At 47.0% G+C, this 19,694-nt stretch overlaps 1 protein-coding gene across 11 annotated transcripts in view; it reads left to right on the top strand.

Moving 5' to 3' along the window:
* EYA2 (EYA transcriptional coactivator and phosphatase 2) overlaps positions 1-19,694 on the top strand; it is a 565,525-nt gene that overhangs the window by 140,186 nt on the left and 405,645 nt on the right. For 8 of the 11 annotated variants that reach the window (XR_011847696.1, XM_072110586.1, XM_072110584.1 and 5 more), the window contains one exon: positions 19,435-19,553. Coding sequence is in view for 8 of the 11 variants with exons in the window: in XM_072110586.1 (XP_071966687.1) it covers positions 19,435-19,553 (119 nt within the window). In the remaining 3 variants the exon portion in view is untranslated. Of the gene's footprint in view, positions 1-19,434; positions 19,554-19,694 lie in introns of those variants that run through there. The other 3 variants (XM_072110582.1, XM_072110588.1, XM_072110585.1) reach the window with 3 other exon arrangements.

Genomic DNA, 19,694 nt, shown 5'->3' with positions numbered 1-19,694 from the left:
ACTGAATCTTTAAAATGTCCGACAATATGTAAGATGGCGTCTGAGTCCAGTGTAATATCTTTAACATTTCCCCCCTTTTGAGCTTTGCATGGCCTGTAACTTTTGTCCAGGGTGACCTCCTCAAACTCCAGGTACATACAGGTAGGCTAAGCCCTTACCTGCTAACTTACTTGTTAACTCTTCACCAGATCCCCTGGAGGCCAGTCACTCGGGGGTTACAGGCCTGCATACTCAAATTACATAATTGTGTTTCCATAGTTTATGGGTTTATTAACAGGCTGGTTCTTCAACAAGATGGTATCCTCCATACCGGCACTTCTCCTGTCATGGTTCTTACCACCTGGATGGACATCTGGGACATGGTGGACTTGATGAAGGGGACCACACAACACGCAATAAGTGACGAGAGCAAAATCACAATCCCCAATATCACCCCCACTTAAAGGAAACCCTTCCAATCCCCCAACTACAAAGTGAAGGACAAAGTGTCCACCCCAGAGTTTCTCTCGAGTTCCCTGGACAGTCCTTCAATCTCTTCAAGTGCATGGGTAATGGATACATAAGGGGCGATGTCATCCGGGATGTACATGCGACAAGCCACTCCCACCATCTTACAGACTCCTCCCTTCTCAGCAAGGATCATGTCCAAAGCCATGCGGTTCTGGGAAGCATCTCGGATACAATCACAAATCTCTGTTGATTACAATAAAACCAGTTAACCCAATCAACATCTTTACTCATAGCTCTCTGGGGAATAATGGACTCTAGACCTGCCCATATCTGATTGTGGGCCTTGTACTCATCTGGGACCCCCCTTGGTGCTCCCACTGTATCTATATAAACGTTGTCATCTAGGTGCTCCTCTCAGACCTCCAGAATCCTTTGGGATTCTCTACCTTTACTTTGTGTCTGATCAAACTTATCCCTGGGGATCACGAGGAAGGAATGTACAAATCTTATCACAGTACACTCACCTTCCCAGCCTCTAGGCCTGACCTGACTCTCCTATCCCCACAAATCCAGTACACATCAGACACTGCTAATACAGGGTTACCTGTGCTGTCAATGTTAAAGAAGGTCATTGTCTTGTAGCACCAACCGTAGGTAAAGTCTCCTACCCTGGGGGCATCCTGGTCACCCCTATAGTTACAGTGATAGTCATGGTTGGGGTGTCCCTGAGAATACAGTCAGTCAGAAGAGACCAGCTAGCAGGAAGAATAAGTAAGCGTGGAAGCGTGCTGACTTCCCTCTAGCTTCACAGACGTGGCACTGGTCAGCAGGACTTGGAAAGGACCATCTTAGCGAGGCTTCAGACTCTCTCTCTGGTGTCTCTTTACCACCACATAGTCTCGAGGCTTCAGGTTATGCATCCTGAGGTCTCTGACTGGATCTAAAAAAGTAATCAGAAACACTTTTGCGGACCTTTTCCAAGGCCTGGCTCAACTGTGTGGCATGTTCCACCTGGTTTCCTGCCATCATCTCTAGGGTCTATGGGAAGTAGGGGCCTAGTCTGGGTGCACAGCCAAAAAATACTTCAAAGGGGGACAATCCCATCTTTCTGTTGGGGGTGGTCCTAACTGAATGGTGGGCAGCAGGAAAGCACTCGCTCCATGGTTTCCCAGTTACTTCCATGGCCTCCCGGATCTCTAACTTAAGAGTGCCATTTATTCTCTCAAACCCACAACTAATTCGGGAAGGGCAAGGGGTGTGCAGGGCCTGTTCTACACCCAGGAGGGACAAGGCTTTCAGTCTTTACCTGTCCAGTGAAGTTGGTTCTGCGACCAGACTCTATGGTCTCCGGAAGTCCAAACCTGCAGAAAAATCTCACTCACCAACTTCTTGGCTGCAGCTCTGGCAGTAGCCTTGGTCATGGGAGAAGCTTCTGGCCACCCTGGAAAGAGATCAATGCACACAAGCACGTACTCCTACGTGCCACTTTTGGTAGCTGGATAAAATCCATCTGCAGTCTCTGGAAGGGATACAGCGGCTTGGGTGTCACCTTCTGTGGGGTCTTTACCACCTTACCCGGGTTGTGGCGGGCACAGACTATATAGGCTTTCACTAGTCTAGTGACAGGGGTAGTAATGCCCGGGCAAACCACTTATGGTTTATGAGCACTAGCATGCCCATTTTGGATGTGTATGTGTCCGTGGGCTACTTGACTTACTGTCGGGTGCAGGGCTCTGGGCAGGCACACCCTCTCTCCCAGCATCCAGGTCCCATCAGCATCTGGGCTCCAGCTTTCCTCCACACTCCCTTCACTTCTGATGACTCTCGGGCCACCAGGGACTGGAACACCTGTGGATCAAACTTTTAGCTCATAACTCATCGCTGAGACTTCAGGACAGTCTCTGGGCTTCATCTGTGCAGCTGCCTTCTACATCCCGTCAGCCACATACTTGCCCTTTGCTTGTGGAGTTACCAAATTGTGTGTGCTTTTACTTTTACTATCCTCACCTCTTGTGGAAGTAAGAGAGCATCCATGAGCTCTTTACCCAGGTTGCCATGCTTAAAGGGGTTCCCTGCAGAGCTGAGGAAATCTCTAGCCTTCCATATGGGTTCATAGTCGTGTTTAGACCCCAGAACTATACCTTGAGTATAGATGTTCGCCCTTTTACCTTCCACCAGCTGTAGTGCTTCCCTGAGTGCCGTCACTTCACCTCCTGCACTGACCTGTGTGGAGGGAGTGGTTCTGCTTGTACTACCTCATGTGCGCCACTGACCACTGTATATCCAGTGTAGAACCGTCTGTCCTCCTGCAGACCTGGAGCCATCTTTGAGAAAAAAACTCAACATCTGGGTTAATCACCCTTCTCTCCCCCCTCTCTGAATCCTGGAAGACTGGCGACAGAATGAAGGATTCAGAGCGGTGCACCTTATCAGTGTATCCTGGGGCATCAGGAGTGCACACTGGAGTCTGAGCTGTCTGGCCTTTGCTCAGATGATTGGGCTGTACTTGGGTGAGGACACTGTGCAAGGTATATGGCGTTTGCACTGTAACTGAGTGATCTAGGATCAACTCACTGGCCTCACTTCTGCAGCTACTGACACATGAGGGGCTCCCCTCACGACTGAGTCTAACTGGGCCTAATAGTGGGCCACTGGGGAGGCCACCACGTTCCTGGACTCGACACCTGTGGCGTGGCCTAGATACTCAGTGCAAAATAAAACATAAGTTTGATCCAGTGGGATGTGCCTAGGGCCGGTGTAGACAGGATTTGCCACCTTAAGGCTATGGAATGCATCAATTGCCTCTTGACTAAGGGCAAATGGGGAAGAGGCAATGCAGTCAGAGGGGCAACATCAGACTGGAGGCAGCAGACCTTATCCCAGGCCTGTGGGAACTGGCCAGTACTAGAAACATGTAAAGAGGCTTAGGGCCTCAGGACAGGGGCATATTCTGGACTGCCAGCTTTCTTTCCTCTGTCAGGTATCTGCCTGTGGCTGAGAAGCAGTGGCCTAGGAAGACCACCTCCTCCTGGCAGTACTGGAGCTCATCTCCGGAAACTTTGCAACCCTTCTGGAACAGAAAACACATAAGGTCAATAAATGCATCCTGGCTGAAAAGGAGGCCATCCAGTAAGGGGCTAGTCTGCCAGTCTACTCCCTGTGGGGCCGTGTAGTATCCCAAATTATTTTTCAAGTATATAAATGATAAGAAACTAAAAACAGAGAGTGTGGGTCCCCTTAGAAATAACATGGGGGTCATGGTGGAAGGAGATGAGGAAAGGGACAATCTACTGAATGTCGCCTTCTCAACTGTTTTTACCCAGGAAAATCCCCTGGTGGAAGACACAATGAGGAATAATGTAAATTCTTTTTATAATGTCAACAGTTTAACCCAGGAAGAGGTACGGCGCCGCCTCGCAACCACTAAGATAGATAAATCACCTGGGCCAGATGGCATACACCCCCGGGTTCTGCATGAATTATGTACGGTGATAGACAGACCGTTATTTTTAATATTTGAAGATTCAATGAGGACTGGTTATGTTCCACAGGAATGGCGCATAGCAAATGTGGTACCAATATACAAAAAAGGATCAAATAGCGATCCTGGAAACTACAGACCCGTAAGTCTAACTGCTGTGGTGGGGAAAATATTTGAGGGGTTTATTAGAGATGCTATCCTGGAGTATCTCACTGTGCACAACCTTATAACCCAGCGTCAGCATGGGTTTATGAGAGATCGGTCCTGTCAGACTAATCTGATTGGTTTCTACGAGGAGGTAAGTTCAAGACTGGATCTGGGGGACGCTGTGGATGTTGTATATCTGGACTTTTCAAAGGCATTTGACACCGTGCCACATAAAAGGTTGGTATATAAAATGAGACTGCTGGGAGTAGGAGAAAATCTGTGTATCTGGGTAAGTAATTGGCTTAGTGATAGAAAACAGAGGGTGGTCATTAATGGCACATTCTCAGATTGGGTTGATGTTACCAGTGGAGTGCCACAGGGGTCAGTATTGGGGCCACTTCTTTTTAATATTTTTATTAATGACCTTGTAGTGGGTTTACACAGTCAAGTTTCAATATTTGCAGATGATACTAAGCTGTGTAAAGTAATAAATACTGAGGTCGATAGTTTAGCATTACAGAGGGATTTGTGGAAGCTTGAGGGATGGGCAGAGAAATGGTTGATGAGGTTTAATGTAGATAAATGTAAAGTTATGCACTTGGGCCATGGAAACAAAAAGTATAATTATGTTCTAAACGGTCAATTACTTAGTAAAACTGAAGCTGAAAAGGACTTGGGCGTATTGGTGGATGGTAAACTTAATTTTAGTGACCAGAGCCAGGCGGCTGCTGCTAAAGCAAATAAAATAATGGGATGTATCAAGAGAGGAATAGATTCTCATGATAAAGACATAGTTCTGCCCTTATACAAATCCCTGGTCAGACCACACATGGAATATTGTGTACAGTTTTGGGCACCAGTATATAAAAAGGATATAGTAGAGCTGGAACGGGTGCAGAGGAGAGCAACCAGGATTATTAGGGGAATGGGGGGACTAGAATACAATGACAGATTACAAAATTTGGGATTATTCAGTTTAGAAAAAAGACGACTGAGGGGAGACCTCATTACAATGTACAAATACCTGAACGGACAGTACAAGGATCTCTCCAAAGATCTTTTTATACCTAGGCCTGTGACCAGAACAAGGGGGCATCCTCTACGCCTAGAGGAGAGGAGGTTCTACCATCACCATAGACAAAGGTTCTTTACTGTAAGAGCAGTGAGACTGTGGAACTCTCTGCCGCAGGAGGTTGTTATGGCGGACTCTATGTACATGTTCAAGAGAGGCCTGGATGACTTTCTGGAGAGAAAAAATATCACAGGTTATGTGGATAAAACATTTATTTAATTCTTGAAGGTTGGACTTGATGGACTTGCGTCTCCTTCCAGCCTTATATACTATGATACTATGATACTATGATACTATACTGGAATACTACACTGGTAAAGGCAAATAGGTAATGGTAATCCTCATGTAGGGGCACAGAGAGGAAAACATTTGCCAACAGGGAAGAGTTCTACAATGAAAGGCACTAACTCTATTTGGGGGTGGCTTTCAGAAGAGGGGGGCTGTTCTTGCTGACATCCTTGTCCATTACCACCCCCTTGTCCCGCCCTGTTGGGGCCGTCTACGTTTCCTAGAGTGTGTCTCTTTGTATTCTTATCACAAGCAAATTCCTTTTAGTCTTTTGGATTGTCAGCTCTGTCTCCCCCACTCAACACAGATGCTTTCTGTGTGCTTCAAGGCCACTTCTCACAGACACAGATAAGACAAAGCAAAGCCCAGCTGCACACAGATCTCCCCCTGATTAACTCTTTCAACTCCAGAAAGCAGGTACCAGAGACATTGCAACACTTTTTCTACTAATTTTTCTGCAATTGTCAAGATCAAATAAGTTTAAAAATAAAATAAACAAAATAAACAAACAGCGTTGCACACTCAAGACCCTTAGCAAATGTTTGAAATTGGTAAAAATATTCACCTGCCGGCATTTTATTTCAAACGTCCGCCAGGACGCCTCAAGGGTGACTCGTCTGCTATCCTACAACCAGCCTACAGTGTAGAGTTATAGGCAATTAACTTTCAGGGACTTGAAGGGAATATACTGTCTTAAGATGGCCACCACTAAAAGATGGTAGGGCGTGTCATCTTCTCTAACCCCCCAGATACGGGGGTGGAGTCTAAGAGGGTGCTGGTCTGCATTCCAAAAGATTTTTTTTTTTTTTTTTTTTTTTTTTAATGAGCACTCTCTAGGATTCCTGTCCCTCTGTCCTGGTCCGTCCGTAGTCACTGGTCTAAGTCTCCAGTAATCAACCCCATCCACTTTCCTTTGTCATTAATTCTCTACTTACATCAAAACAACCTTCTGCCTGGGTGTGCCACTTTTGTCTTTGAGCCAGCCACCATTCTCATCAAGTGCTGTCTCCTACCTCTGCACACTCAGGGAATCATCTAACATACCCAAAAACTTCAATACCTCATAACTTCCTTTTACCCACTCTTTACCTTTCCTGTGTTACACTATGTCAGTTGCCTTTTTAGGTCTGCAGTGTCCAGCTACAGTCTTACTTTGCTCACTACCCATTTTGTGGAATCTGTGGAATACCTGATTTTGTTCAAGGGCTATAGATATCCTCCGTACATACAGCTCCAGACTACCCCGCTAACTATCAGTAAGTACAAATTAGAGACCTTCACACAATATTTCAGAAATCAAGGAGTTAACGCTCAACTGTAAAATTCCCGTCAGTGTCCCTCTTGTCTCTACTGTCCTTTCCGCATCACGGGGCCGCATCAATCCCAAAGGAGCGATACGTAAATTTGGCCAGAATTTGTCTCTGCAAACTTCCAGATTCTATCCGCGCTTACATGAACAAAAATCTCAACACCATCACAAACTTTCTGAACTATCTCAACAATCCACAAGAGGGCACTGCAGACCTTTTTCTACAACATACATTGTCACGTCCAGTCTCTGTCCATCACCTTACAAGATATCATTTGCCGAAATTATAGTGAACATACTATTATATATGGACATGTAAGGCAAAGTACATAATATCACACAAGGAGATGACCTTACCCAGTCCCTTTCAGCCAGTGAAACAGAACTACAGTCAAGGTAGACAAAAATAGACTTGACTTACCCCGACGAGCGCTCATTGTCAGTTCTGGTCACTGGCCGTCTGGACTCTTGCGGAGGTCACCTCGATGGTTAGATGCCCATAAAAGTATGGCCACCCAGGAAACGCCAATTCTTATAGATTTTATATCTGGGGCTCAAACCCCTAATCATTGTAAGGTGACTTTCAAATTAAATGAGTCTGTGTCCAGCGCTGGAATTTGACTAACTTGAAGGAAAGACCAGACCTGTCCTTACAGGAAGTTAGCAACAAGACTGCTACTTTATTGTGGGACTGACACATTTATAGAAAACCATAAGATATGCAACATCCCCCACCGGGGCCTAGCCCTTGAGGTGAGGCCTGGAGACAGCCGGGGCCCGCGGTACCGGAGTGGCTGACGGTTGCGGCCTAAGCACGCTATTGTCACGGTGCTTGGTACGGGGGAACCGGAGGGCTGTCCTACAGCCTGGCAGGTCTCCAGCAGGGTGGTGTTGGCAAGAAATGATGAGGGAGAGGCTGCTTAATGTCCCGAGTGTGAGTCTCTGGGTGATGGACAGGGTGCCGGTGATGAAGGCAGCCGTATTAGCAGGGACCAGACGGAGACAGAAGTTGAAGAAAACAACTTACAGTTCTTTATTTGAACCGGCAGGAACTGCAGCAACGTGCCTTTAACAGGTAGATGGAGTGCTGAGATGTAAGTTGGAGGGAGCCTCAGGAGATAGTTCACCAGCCTGGATGTAGAGGGCAGGCTGGGAAGGCAGCTGTGTCCTGGTAGGAAGCTTCAGCTTGTCCTGTAGGGCTTCAGGTATCACCTTTAAAGGTAAGATGATACCCCTTTTCCTCACTACACTAACTCTAGTCTTAGACTCCACTCTTCAGAGGCAGGGGCTAGGCTCTTCCTGCTCTGGTATGGGCTAGACAGAGATTGCTCACTCACTCACTGATCTCTAGGATTCTCCTACACTGGAATCTCTCTGAGTGTTCTGAGACCCAGAACATTCCTGGCCAGGGGGTTTTATTACTTCCCCTTGGTCAGGTGGTGGCTGCTCCTCCAATCACATCTCAGCTTACAAAGGACAGGATGTAACACAGATCATTGGATGACAGAATCTAGCATCATACAAAATACTTAACTCCTGCCCTGCCAGGCAGGATTCACCACTGCAATACCCCTATGTCCTATCAGGACCATGTTATGTGATGTGATTACATGCAGGTGGGACGTATTCGCAAACACTCCCTCGCCATTGCATCGGCGAGGGTGTTGCATACCCCGGGGGCAATTGAAAGAGCCGCCCTCGGCTCGACTATAGATGGTTTGGGGCACAGAGGGGGCTAAGGGCACTTCTGGGAAGTGCAGGCTATGTGAGGTGTAGGGACAAACCGCCCATGGTCCTGGAGACAGGCACCTGGGTTGGTGTCTGACTAAGACAAAACATATAGCTGTATGACAGTTGGTCGCTGACGCCATTAAACCGAACTGTACAGTAGGAAAGGTGTGGTGTCATGTCCTGTAATCCACTCCTTGCACCAAGGCCTGTATATTTGTTGTATCAACGCTTCTTCCCTGGCGGCAATTATATAATGTGTGTATATGCATTACATTGGCATATGTGACACGAGTACCTCCTGACTGGCATCCTTACCCATGTATGAGTGGCATCCAGGTGCTAACTGTGTAACACCCCCGGTCCCCTAAAGACCCGCAGTTTACGGACTACCCCCACGTGCAAACCTCAGTTTGAGGGATCAGGTAGCGGTCAGTGTTTTACAAAAAAGACGGTCCGACACAGCCACACTACAACCTGAAAAGCCTATGAAGGGGTTAATGCAAACTACTGGCATATATGACAGTGTGCAAACATTTGGTAAGTTCACATTGGCTTAGGAGCCCAATGGGTACACATCTTGAACGTTACAAACGTTACAGAGGTAGGCTACTCAGGATAGCAGAATAAATGTCTCTTTTCCTGCAAAGAAAAGGCATAAAGAGTGCAAGCAGAATGTCCATACCTAGAAAGGAAGGCATTAAGTGCAAAATGATAATAAATAGCATGGCAACTTTTCCTTGGAATTGGCAAAAGTCTCACAGAAGGTCTTTAATAACAAAGTCCATCTTCTGGGTACAGCCCTTGAGGTGGAGAAAAGTGCACTGAGAAGCAAAGGGTCTCCTCTAGTGTAGAGGGACAGAGTCCTTTGAAGAAATTCCCTGCGGTGGCAGAGGAAGGGGTGCTATCATAGCACAGGACAGTAATCAGTTCAAGGTATGTCTCTTGACTGAGATAAATAGGGATGAGAGTCTCAGGAAAGTCTCTGGCTCCTTAGGGAAAATGGAGATAAATACACAATATGTACACAGTGCAGTACCTGAAGTGGGCTACAGCCCTTCAGGGGTTACTCTGCATCGCTGGGTTCAGCAGAGACAGGATCCAGCTCCAGCAAGGAATCCTGTGCGTCCTCAGCGGGAGTAGGTGCCGGCTGGGGACACCCGGTGGCAGTAACGGGTACTGCAGGTACAGCAACATCCTCCGGACCTTCAGGGGGAGGAGCGCTGTCGCCCGGGGTGTCGGCTGTTCCAGCCGGGGGCTCAACTGAGCCAGGGACTGCGGAGGGGTCCAGAAAGAAATAAACAGGGACCTGCGGCAGCGCCGCCGCTCCCTCCAGCTCCGGTTCTTCCGGGGCCGGGTCATCACCCCATTGGTAACCGGCAAGGGGAGATGTGGGCCTAGACGGAACCTCCGGACAAGGCTCGCTAGCCGGGATGTCTTCTCCCACAGAAGAGCCGTGGGATCGGGCAATACTCCCGGCAGGGGAGACGGTGGGGGTGGCGCCCTGAATCATGCCCGGCCCATGGATGGCAATGGGACCCGTACTCACGATTACCGTGGATGGGGCATTCACGTGGGTCACCGCCCGGGGACTCGCAGCCGAGGAAGAAGAAGTGTTCGGGGATTCCGGCCACTCGTCGTCCTCATACAGCTCGTCGTACGATGGGTAGTGGTCCTCATCGGAGTCCGGGATCCGGATCACACCAGCCGCCCAGGGTCCTCGGGGCCCCTCCTGCAGGGAGAACTCGATGCACTCTCCTGGCTTCAGGTTGTGCAGTCTCTCAGGCAGATCAGGCCTCTTGACAGACCGGCGGGGAATAAATACCTCCCGTCCAGTGTAGTCCTGGGTGGCGAAGCCATAGCCACGCTGCTTATCGAAGAACCGGACCATGCCGGTGGTGCGGTTCTTTTCCACCCAAGCTCCAGCTGCAGACCGGGCGGCCATGTAGCGTTGGGCCTCCTTCTCGCGGTGTCGCTGCTCCGAGACAGCGTCTCGGAGTCTCTGGCGGACGGCCTCGCCTCGGCCTCGAGGCTGCGGAGGTGCCGATGCTGGGGCTCGTGGCTCCGGTGCAGGCTCGGATCTCCGTGATGGTCGGGCAGGTGCCGGAACAGGAGCAGGAGCAGCCGGAGGATCAGGAACCGTCACAGCAGGGCTAGCAGGCCGAACAGCAGGAACGGTAGGCCTCGGAGCAGCTGGAGCGGCAGCAATAGGCCCAGGCGTTGGCTCGACAGGAGTCGGGGCCTCCCCACGTGGTGCCTCCACGTGGGTCCGCGGTACCAGCATGGTAGCCGGGAGAGGCACGAGGAACCGCCCGGGTGGTACCTGGTGCTGCGTCACCGTTTGAAAATACGTCCAGGTGACGAAGGCCCGGGTCAGTCCTCGGTGCAGCCGATGTCCAGCGGAGGGTCTCCGGACCGGCTGGGCAGAGACCACGACCATAGTCTCCAGTATTTCGTAGAACTCCGGCTGCTCCACAGGGGGGAATGGCGGAGGACCCCACATGGTGCTGACCTCACTCTCCAAGATCAGCACGAGTTCTGGCCTTTCTCTGAGGCGGGGCAGGAAGTCCGCCTCGAGCCAGTGGGAGGAGTCCAAGTCCTTCCCGCCAAGAGCTGTGGCGGGCTCTAATTTTTCCTGCGCCACAGGAGGCGGGGTTCGCGCCATTCGCAGGTCATTCGCCTGGCAGGTCTCCAGCAGGGTGGTGTTGGCAAGAAATGATGAGGGAGAGGCTGCTTTAGCGAGTCTCCCTGGGGCAACCCCTTAATGTCCCGAGTGTGAGTCTCTGGGTGATGGACAGGGTGCCGGTGATGAAGGCAGCCGTATTAGCAGGGACCAGACGGAGACAGAAGTTGAAGAAAACAACTTACAGTTCTTTATTTGAACCGGCAGGAACTGCAGCAACGTGCCTTTAACAGGTAGATGGAGTGCTGAGATGTAAGTTGGAGGGAGCCTCAGGAGATAGTTCACCAGCCTGGATGTAGAGGGCAGGCTGGGAAGGCAGCTGTGTCCTGGTAGGAAGCTTCAGCTTGTCCTGTAGGGCTTCAGGTATCACCTTTAAAGGTAAGATGATACCCCTTTTCCTCACTACACTAACTCTAGTCTTAGACTCCACTCTTCAGAGGCAGGGGCTAGGCTCTTCCTGCTCTGGTATGGGCTAGACAGAGATTGCTCACTCACTCACTGATCTCTAGGATTCTCCTACACTGGAATCTCTCTGAGTGTTCTGAGACCCAGAACATTCCTGGCCAGGGGGTTTTATTACTTCCCCTTGGTCAGGTGGTGGCTGCTCCTCCAATCACATCTCAGCTTACAAAGGACAGGATGTAACACAGATCATTGGATGACAGAATCTTGCATCATACAAAATACTTAACTCCTGCCCTGCCAGGCAGGATTCACCACTGCAATACCCCTATGTCCTATCAGGACCATGTTGTGTGATGTGATTACATGCAGGTGGGACGTATTCGCAAACACTCCCTCGCCATTGCATCGGCGAGGGTGTTGCAGATACTTTACATAAGGCGTGTAAGTAGGAAAGCAACAACTATAATTGGGTGTTCTCACCCAGGAAATGTAACACTATTGGATGTAAGTACACAAAGGAGTCTAATACTGTTGGCTACATGCAAATACTGAAACTTCCCAGGTGCTTGCCTGGATACCTTCCTCTAGGTGGTGCTAGTGAGCACTAAGCCTTTGTGTGCAGAGGGAAACACCCAAACTTAGTTATCACTACACAAAGTTATATGCAATGAATACTGAATCTTTAAAATGTCTGACAATATGTAAGATGGCGTCTGAGTCCAGTGTAATATCTTTAACACTGCATATATCAAAACTTTCTAATATTGCATCTGCGTGCTGTTTTGTTGGGTAAGGAATATGCAAATATATTTTCCAGGATGGGAAAAATAAACTACCAATGCTGCCATCAATGAGACAGCACCCTATAACTCAATGGGGCTCATTTATTAAGGGCTTTGTGCCACACTTTAGTCAGACTGTTCACATTCTTCTAGGGTAAAACGGCTTGCACAGTCATTTAAGAAGTGTCTGCGCCGCTATTGTGTCACACGCGACCCCTTTGTGCCGCAGCTGCGTTGGCTTCCATGCAGCACAAATTAGAGGGAGTGCAGTCTGTCGGTCCGACTGATTTGGTCCGAGTGCCTATTTAACTTGAAAATTAAAGTTAAAGGTGCACCACAAAAAAGATGGTGAACTCTGTCAGGCTAGTGCGGGGAAGCGACAGATTCATGATTTTTTACATGGTCAATGCACTTTTAATAAACTGTCAGACTTTGTAAGTAAATTTGCCCCAATGTCTGACTTTCAGGAAGCCTAGTAATATGATGTGGGAAAATAACCAAACCAGTAAGTCTCTTATAAAATGTAACAGTTGTAATCTACAACTGTAGATCTAATATTTTCAGAATCATTGATATACTTTACTTTATTGTCTAGTTATGTAGAATATAGAACCTGTAGCCTATACAGTAATAGGAGTTTCTCTTATTGATATTAAAATCTGGGTTAAGTTAACATTGATTGGTTTGTCATGTGTTTGTGGCGTGTGGGGTCTCCGGGTGGGTTGGGTTGTTTTTAGGGAGCAGAGATTTCTAGCTACTGTCAGCCTGGAGGGGCCATGCCCTCAGTGGAGTCAGCAGGCTAATAACCAACAGTAGTCTCTGACTTGAGGAGTACATATATTTTTTATTATTTTTCAGCAAAGAGAGGCTTTGATGTCTGCCAAGTAGCCCTCCCTCTTCTTCCAGCTGTCATATCTTGGGTTCTGCTCTCTGACATTTTTCTGAAAGTGTGTTCGTGTGGTATGTGAGAGACGACAGGCCGAGCAAATGGTAGAGGGTCTGTGCCCTGTCTTCAGCACAGATTCTGCCTGTTTGTCCTTGTTCTGGTAATCAATTGCAGATTTCTCATGTTATCTATTAACATGTCTACTCTGTGAGGAGAATGTGGCATTATGTTTATCATTTGTATTCTATTAAGTCATAATTACACATTTTTAAGTCTGAGGGTGTTTTCATGTTTGTGAGTCAAAGGCAGTCACCTAAAATCTTTCTGTAAAATTTCATAATATTTATCACTCTTTCTCTCCCCTTTACTACTGTGGAATTTAGAATTGCTGGAATGATTATTACAGTCATCACTATTATCCAGTGTTGCTGTTAAATGTGTCCTTGTGAGAAAATGAGTTGCTAAATATCTCCAGTTAAGTGTCCTATGAATAAAATTCAGTTAATCTATTTATTAGTTTTCTGTTCTTCAAATGTTAATGATAGCTATAAATCCATTTGTAGGGTATGTTGATCGGTTTTCATAGTCTACTGAGTAGTCAGTGTGCCTAGTTATAAAGCTGTGGGGATGCATCACTACTTAAAGGAAACTTGTCAGCAGATATTTACCTAATAAGCCACAACTAGAACATTATCAACTAGATTAAAACCCTCCAGATCATGTCTTTTCCATGGCCCAGCTTAGTGGCATCATGCCAAAAACAACTTTAAGGCGAGATGTAAATAGATTGTCATGTAGCCTAAAGTCATGTAGGCTAAGAGCTCAGCATTTAGATCAAGCTCTCCCAGCCTGAAAAGTCCACCACTGCTTTGCGTGACACCATGGAAAAGACTTCAGAAGAGGCGATTAGTTATGTACCAGGCTGCAGGTGGGCAATTATGTTGTCTGATCTGGAAGCTGCTTGACTACAGTCAATCTGATCCCAGCAGACCCACTCCAATAACATAAATGGATCCCTTCTGATCACTAGAATGGGGTCTCGCCCATTTTCTTAAATGAAGGTCCAGCCATTCCATTCAATACCACAAAAGTGCTGGAAATTGACAAGCATAGTGCTCAGCTATCCTCATGACTTCCCCGTTTATGAGAGTGCTGGAGATTAGAGATGGGCAAATTGATTTTAACTTCGGTTAGAATTCCAGGAAACACTCGTTTCGTCACAAAGCCGAAGTTTACGGTGATTCGTGGGAAAAAAGTTTTTATCCCCCTCCTTTATTACCAAAATGGGCTCGAATACAATGTGTTACATGGGGCAAAGAACTCTGGGAAGGAGAAAGGAACACCCTCGATCAGATGTGCAGACCTGTAAGCCTATCAGCGACCGGCAGGCTTATGTGATGTCACACAGACTACAAAAAGAGGCAGCCATTTTCTAATGGCACTTCTCGGCACTTCACACTGCATGTGTTGCTTGTAGCGTCCAACTGCTACTGTACTGTGCTGTTGTGATTTTTGCTCCAAGGGTGTCCATTTTGGAGGATCTGTATACCCCAAATAGCAGTTCTTTTTTGTTGCTGAAGTGAAATCAGCGTGAAATCCACATACTTTCTTGAGTGATTTCTGCTTCAATCCCACGGTGTCAGTTCTTGTGAGTCTGTATACCACAAATAGCAGTTCTTTTTTGTTGCTGAAGTGAATAGGAAGAAATCAGTGTAAATCCATATACTTTCTGTACTGCTCCAATCCCAGGGTGTCCGTTTTGGGGGATCTGTATATCTCAAATTCCAATACTTTTTGTTTCTAAAGTTCAGAGCAAGATTCACATGTCAAATCCATGTAGCTTATAGAGTGATTTTCACTCCAATTAGAGGGTGTCTGTTTTTGAGGTATCTGTATAACGCATATTCCTATACTTTTTTGTTGCTAAATTTGAGAGCAACAAATAAGTGTCAAATCCACATAGGTGATTAACCACTACGTCAGACAGAAAGGTGGCAGGTGGAGCAGGCAGAGGTCGCAGTGCAGTAAGAGGACATCGCAGCAGGGGTGACACTGTAAGGCCAGAACTGCCGTTGTCTTCTAGTGGCAGTGTGTTGATCAACAGCCCAAAGGTTGTTGATTGGTTGACTAGGTCACCCAATTCCTCAAATATAACATCTGACAACCCCAGCCAAGAGTCAGTGGGTTCGTCAGATACAACAATTAGTTGGCATGGCCCAGGAGCAGGTCAGCGTCCCTCACCTGTCCTCAACCAGCCTCTGTCCTCTTTATTTCCCTCAGCCAGAGAACTACTAGGTGGTCTGGGCTCAGCGCCACTATTAAGCAAGGACGAAGTGTTTGCTGAATGCTTCGTGCAGTAGGCAGGCAGGCAGTGCATACTGACATTGTTGAGGAGAGTAGCAGTGACAGGGAAACACAAATTGACAATGATGTAGCCGATCGCACTTTGGTGCCGGGTGTAACAAAGGATTCATCATCTTCGGGTGAAGAGAGTGTCAGCTTACGCGCCAGGCAGTGGAGCAGGCAGCAAGTTGCTACTGTGGCTGTGAGTCAGCAGGGTGGCAGCAGTTTGAGATCAGGAGCCAAACGGCCACTTTGGAGGTCCAAGTAAGCAGTGATACAGGGGCTCAGCAAAGCAGCGGCATTAGTAGTCGCTCAGTGCAGAGGGTTGAAAAAGCATGTGTGCCAGTAGGTTCTCCTGCCGCTGTTGCTGTTTTATGTTCCATGATTCTCCCAGGCCATTAGATGATGACGCTGCATGTGTTGATGCAGCGTGGATGCAGATGTGGAGGTCCATCCTGCCGCCACAGCAACAGCGGCAGCAGAACCTATTGGCACACATGCTATTTCAACCAGTCAAGGCTCCAGCACCTTGTCTTTGACATCATCTCCCAGTCTAGATGCTCCAGCTCCACGCTACGCATGGCACCAGCAGTTGTTGAAAGAAGCGACTACAAAGAGACAATTGTATGCGTCCAGCCATCTTAAGGTGCAGAAGCTGACCGTGCTTTTGTCCAAGTTGTTGGTACTGCAGTCACTCCTTTTCCAAGTTGTGGACTCTGCACCCTTCAGAGAACTAATGTCTTGTGCCGAACCAAGGTGGAGAGTTCTAAGCCGCATTTTTTTCCCCAAAAAGGCAGTGCCAGCCCTTCACCAATATGCTGCTGCTACCTCCATACTATATCATTGTGCCACTCTGTGGGCTCCTGCTACTGCTGACGCCACCTCCACACTATATCATTGTGTCACTCTGGGGCCTACCAGATTGCTACCATCTCCACACTATATCATTGTGCCACTCTGTGGGCTCCTGCTGACACCACCTCCTCACTATATCATTGTGCCACTCTGTGGGCTCCTGCTGACGCCATCTCCACACTATATAATTGTGCCACGCTGTGGGCTCCTGCTGCTGCTGCTGCTGACGCCACCTCCACACTATATCATTGTGCCACTCTGTGGGCTCCTGCTGCTGCTGCTGACGCCACCTCCACACTATATCATTATGCCACTCTGTGGGCTCCTGCTGCTGCTGACGCCACCTCCACACTATATCATTATGCCACTCTGTGGTCTTCTGCTGCTGCTTCTGCTTCTACCACCTCCACACTCTTATCATTGTCAGGCCTACCATGTTGCCGCCACCTCCACACCTCTGACCTCATGCTGCTGCAGCTGGTGCCACCTTCTTTTTTGGCAAAGACTTGATATTTTCAGGAAAACTGTAATGTATTATGAATGTGGTGTTTCTAATCTTCAAATTTAAATGGAAAATTTCAACTTCAAATTAATTTCAAACTTCGTCATTGTGCCACAATGTGGCATCCTCTACTGTGTGCTATGTTGGCTCCTGCTGCTGCTGCCACCTCCACGCTCTATCATTGTGCCACTCTGTGGCCTACCATGTTGCCGCCACCTCCACACCTCTGACCTCATACTGCTGCTGCTCCTAGTGCCCCTTTTGCAGTTCTTTTGTGGCAAAGACCTGATATTTTCAGGTAAGCAGTAATGTATTATTAATGTGGCATCTCTAATCTTTAAATTCAAATTTAAATGGAAAACTTTGAAATTGTGCCACAATGTGGCCTCCTCTGCTGTGGGCTATGTGGGCTCCTGCTGCTGCTTCTGCCGCCACCTCCACACTCTATCATTGGGCCACTCTGTGGCTTTCCATGTTGCTGCCACCTGTGGGCTCCTGCTGCTGCTTCTGCTGCCGCCACCTCCACACTGTTATCATTATGCCACTTTGTGGCCTGCTGGTTCAGCTGCTGTTGCCTCCACCTCCATGCTCTGTCATTGTGCCAATCTGTGGCCTACTCATGCTGCTGCCAACTGACCGCTGTCTCCCTGGAACACCCTGTGATTTCCATAATGCTGTTTTCACCCTCCATTGCTCTATGGCATTGCCACTAAGTTTACTTTTCCCCTTAATTTCATCTGTAAGAAGGAATGAAAAGCCTAAGGATTGATAGCCAACAGCAGGAGTGGATACAGAACAGAGAGGACATGCAAATATCCCATTTACTGGTCATCCATGTTTTGGATCCATTCCTGTTTTTGGCTTTAGCAATTCTGATGATGGATTATTGACCGATTGAAAGCGGAGACTGATGGATGAAATGAAGGGCAAAATGATCAGTGACGTCAATGCAGAATTACTGCCGACACCCTCTGCACTCTTTTGTGGGGTTGCTACATGTATCCACGTTTAACAGAACAGGTCCTGTTGTAATCTATGGAATCATCTGATGTCAGTGTAAAAAGAGTGCAATCTTTGATGTTATAGTGGGATCTTGGCCCTCAGCTCAGACCTTTCGAGCTGGAACAGACATTAGCTTGTCAGGCTGCGTTCCCAATTCACTTATTTGGTGAAGTTGTCCCCTGTAAGTGCACATGGAATTGGAGAGAAGTGATTCCAAGAGCGGCGGCTGTCATTTGCGTGTCATACTAAATCACAGCATAGTTTGAAGACCAAACCACGCTCCCTATGCATATTTGAGCATGGCACAACGTTCTACAACACCCTACAGGCTCTCTGCAGTCAGGAAATACCTGTTTTTTAACATGATTCGTCATGATTCGATTTAAAAAAATTCGGCAAATCTTGACAAACAATGGGGCAGATTTATCAAGTGTCTGAAAGTCAGAATATTTCTAGTTGCCCATGGCAACCAATCACAGCTCCCCTTTAGAATATTCATGAGCACTGGTAACATGAAAGCTGAGATGTGATTGGTTGCCATAGGCATCTAGAAATATTCTGACTTTCAGACATTTGATAAATCTGCCCCAATATGCCTGTAAATTTCCTATGCTCCCCTATTAAGGGGTGACAGGAAGCGTTTTCAACCTGCTGCTTTATTCAACTAGCGAGAATAGCTGGTTCTGATGATCGATGGTGTCTGTTTTTATAATCGGTGAGGGTCCCACAGTGGATAGGGGGTGATAAAAAAGCTATGTGGTTCAACCCCTTTAAATGTGAAGATCTGAGATGAAGAGTATAGGAAAGTAAGAGGAAACCTTATCAGGATCAGGTTGGACATATATTAAGAGTTACTCAGCTTTCCACACATAAGATGGTTCTTTTTTAGTTTGAGCTTTTTTAGATGAAAATACAGTGTTAAAGATTGAACTAAAGTTTGAAATTATCTGGAAACAGAATCATATTATTTACGTGATCATTTGTGTAAATATGGAACTAACTGGAGTCTGGTTAAAAATAAGAAGAAATACATTTTTCTATTGTTTTCCCTTCTTATCCACTCAATATCCTTTTATAACCTCATACAAATAGAGGGGAGTACACATTCAATGCTTTTGTGATATGCATCATCAATTCTCTCATCTCTCATTAATGTTGTATTTGGTACACCTGAGGCCCCACATAATGTAAATGAGTGGAGTAGGGTTTCTCACATGTACCTCATCCATGGAGTTATATTCGCAAGAGACCAAAATGTCATTTTCTGATGGTAAATTACATAAATCGGATAAACGGCAATCAAACATGTACAGTCTCTGAGGAGCTGCTTCCCTCATTTACATGCTACATTCTCTGGTGGAATAATTACAGCAAATGTTATTTTATGAAATTTAAATAGAAAATGAGATTTAGGTGTTGTGTTTTAATATTTATATAGCAATGGGAAAGATCATTAGTCATGCAGAGTGGAATACATTTTCCATTGTTCTGTCTCTTACAGGTACAAGGAAATGCTAGATCTAGTGATATCACAGAGCCTGTCTGTGACCAGTGGGTGCTCTGACAACGTGAAATTCAACACTTCTCACAGTCACTCCATATCTCCTGATGACATAACAGGTAAGTGTCTGCCAAACTTGCTGGTATCAAAGGGGCTATTGCGAGAGAAGGCACGTCTGTGCAGAGTGATGTGACATGACTTTGATACCGGAGTTTGATATTGGACTTCAGAGATCAGAGTCAAAGCATCTCTTTTAGATA

This window comes from Engystomops pustulosus, chromosome 6 (assembly GCF_040894005.1).
Source record: "Engystomops pustulosus chromosome 6, aEngPut4.maternal, whole genome shotgun sequence".
Classification (NCBI taxonomy): Eukaryota; Metazoa; Chordata; class Amphibia; order Anura; family Leptodactylidae; genus Engystomops; species Engystomops pustulosus.
This window is presented reverse-complemented; position numbering and strand designations above follow the sequence as displayed.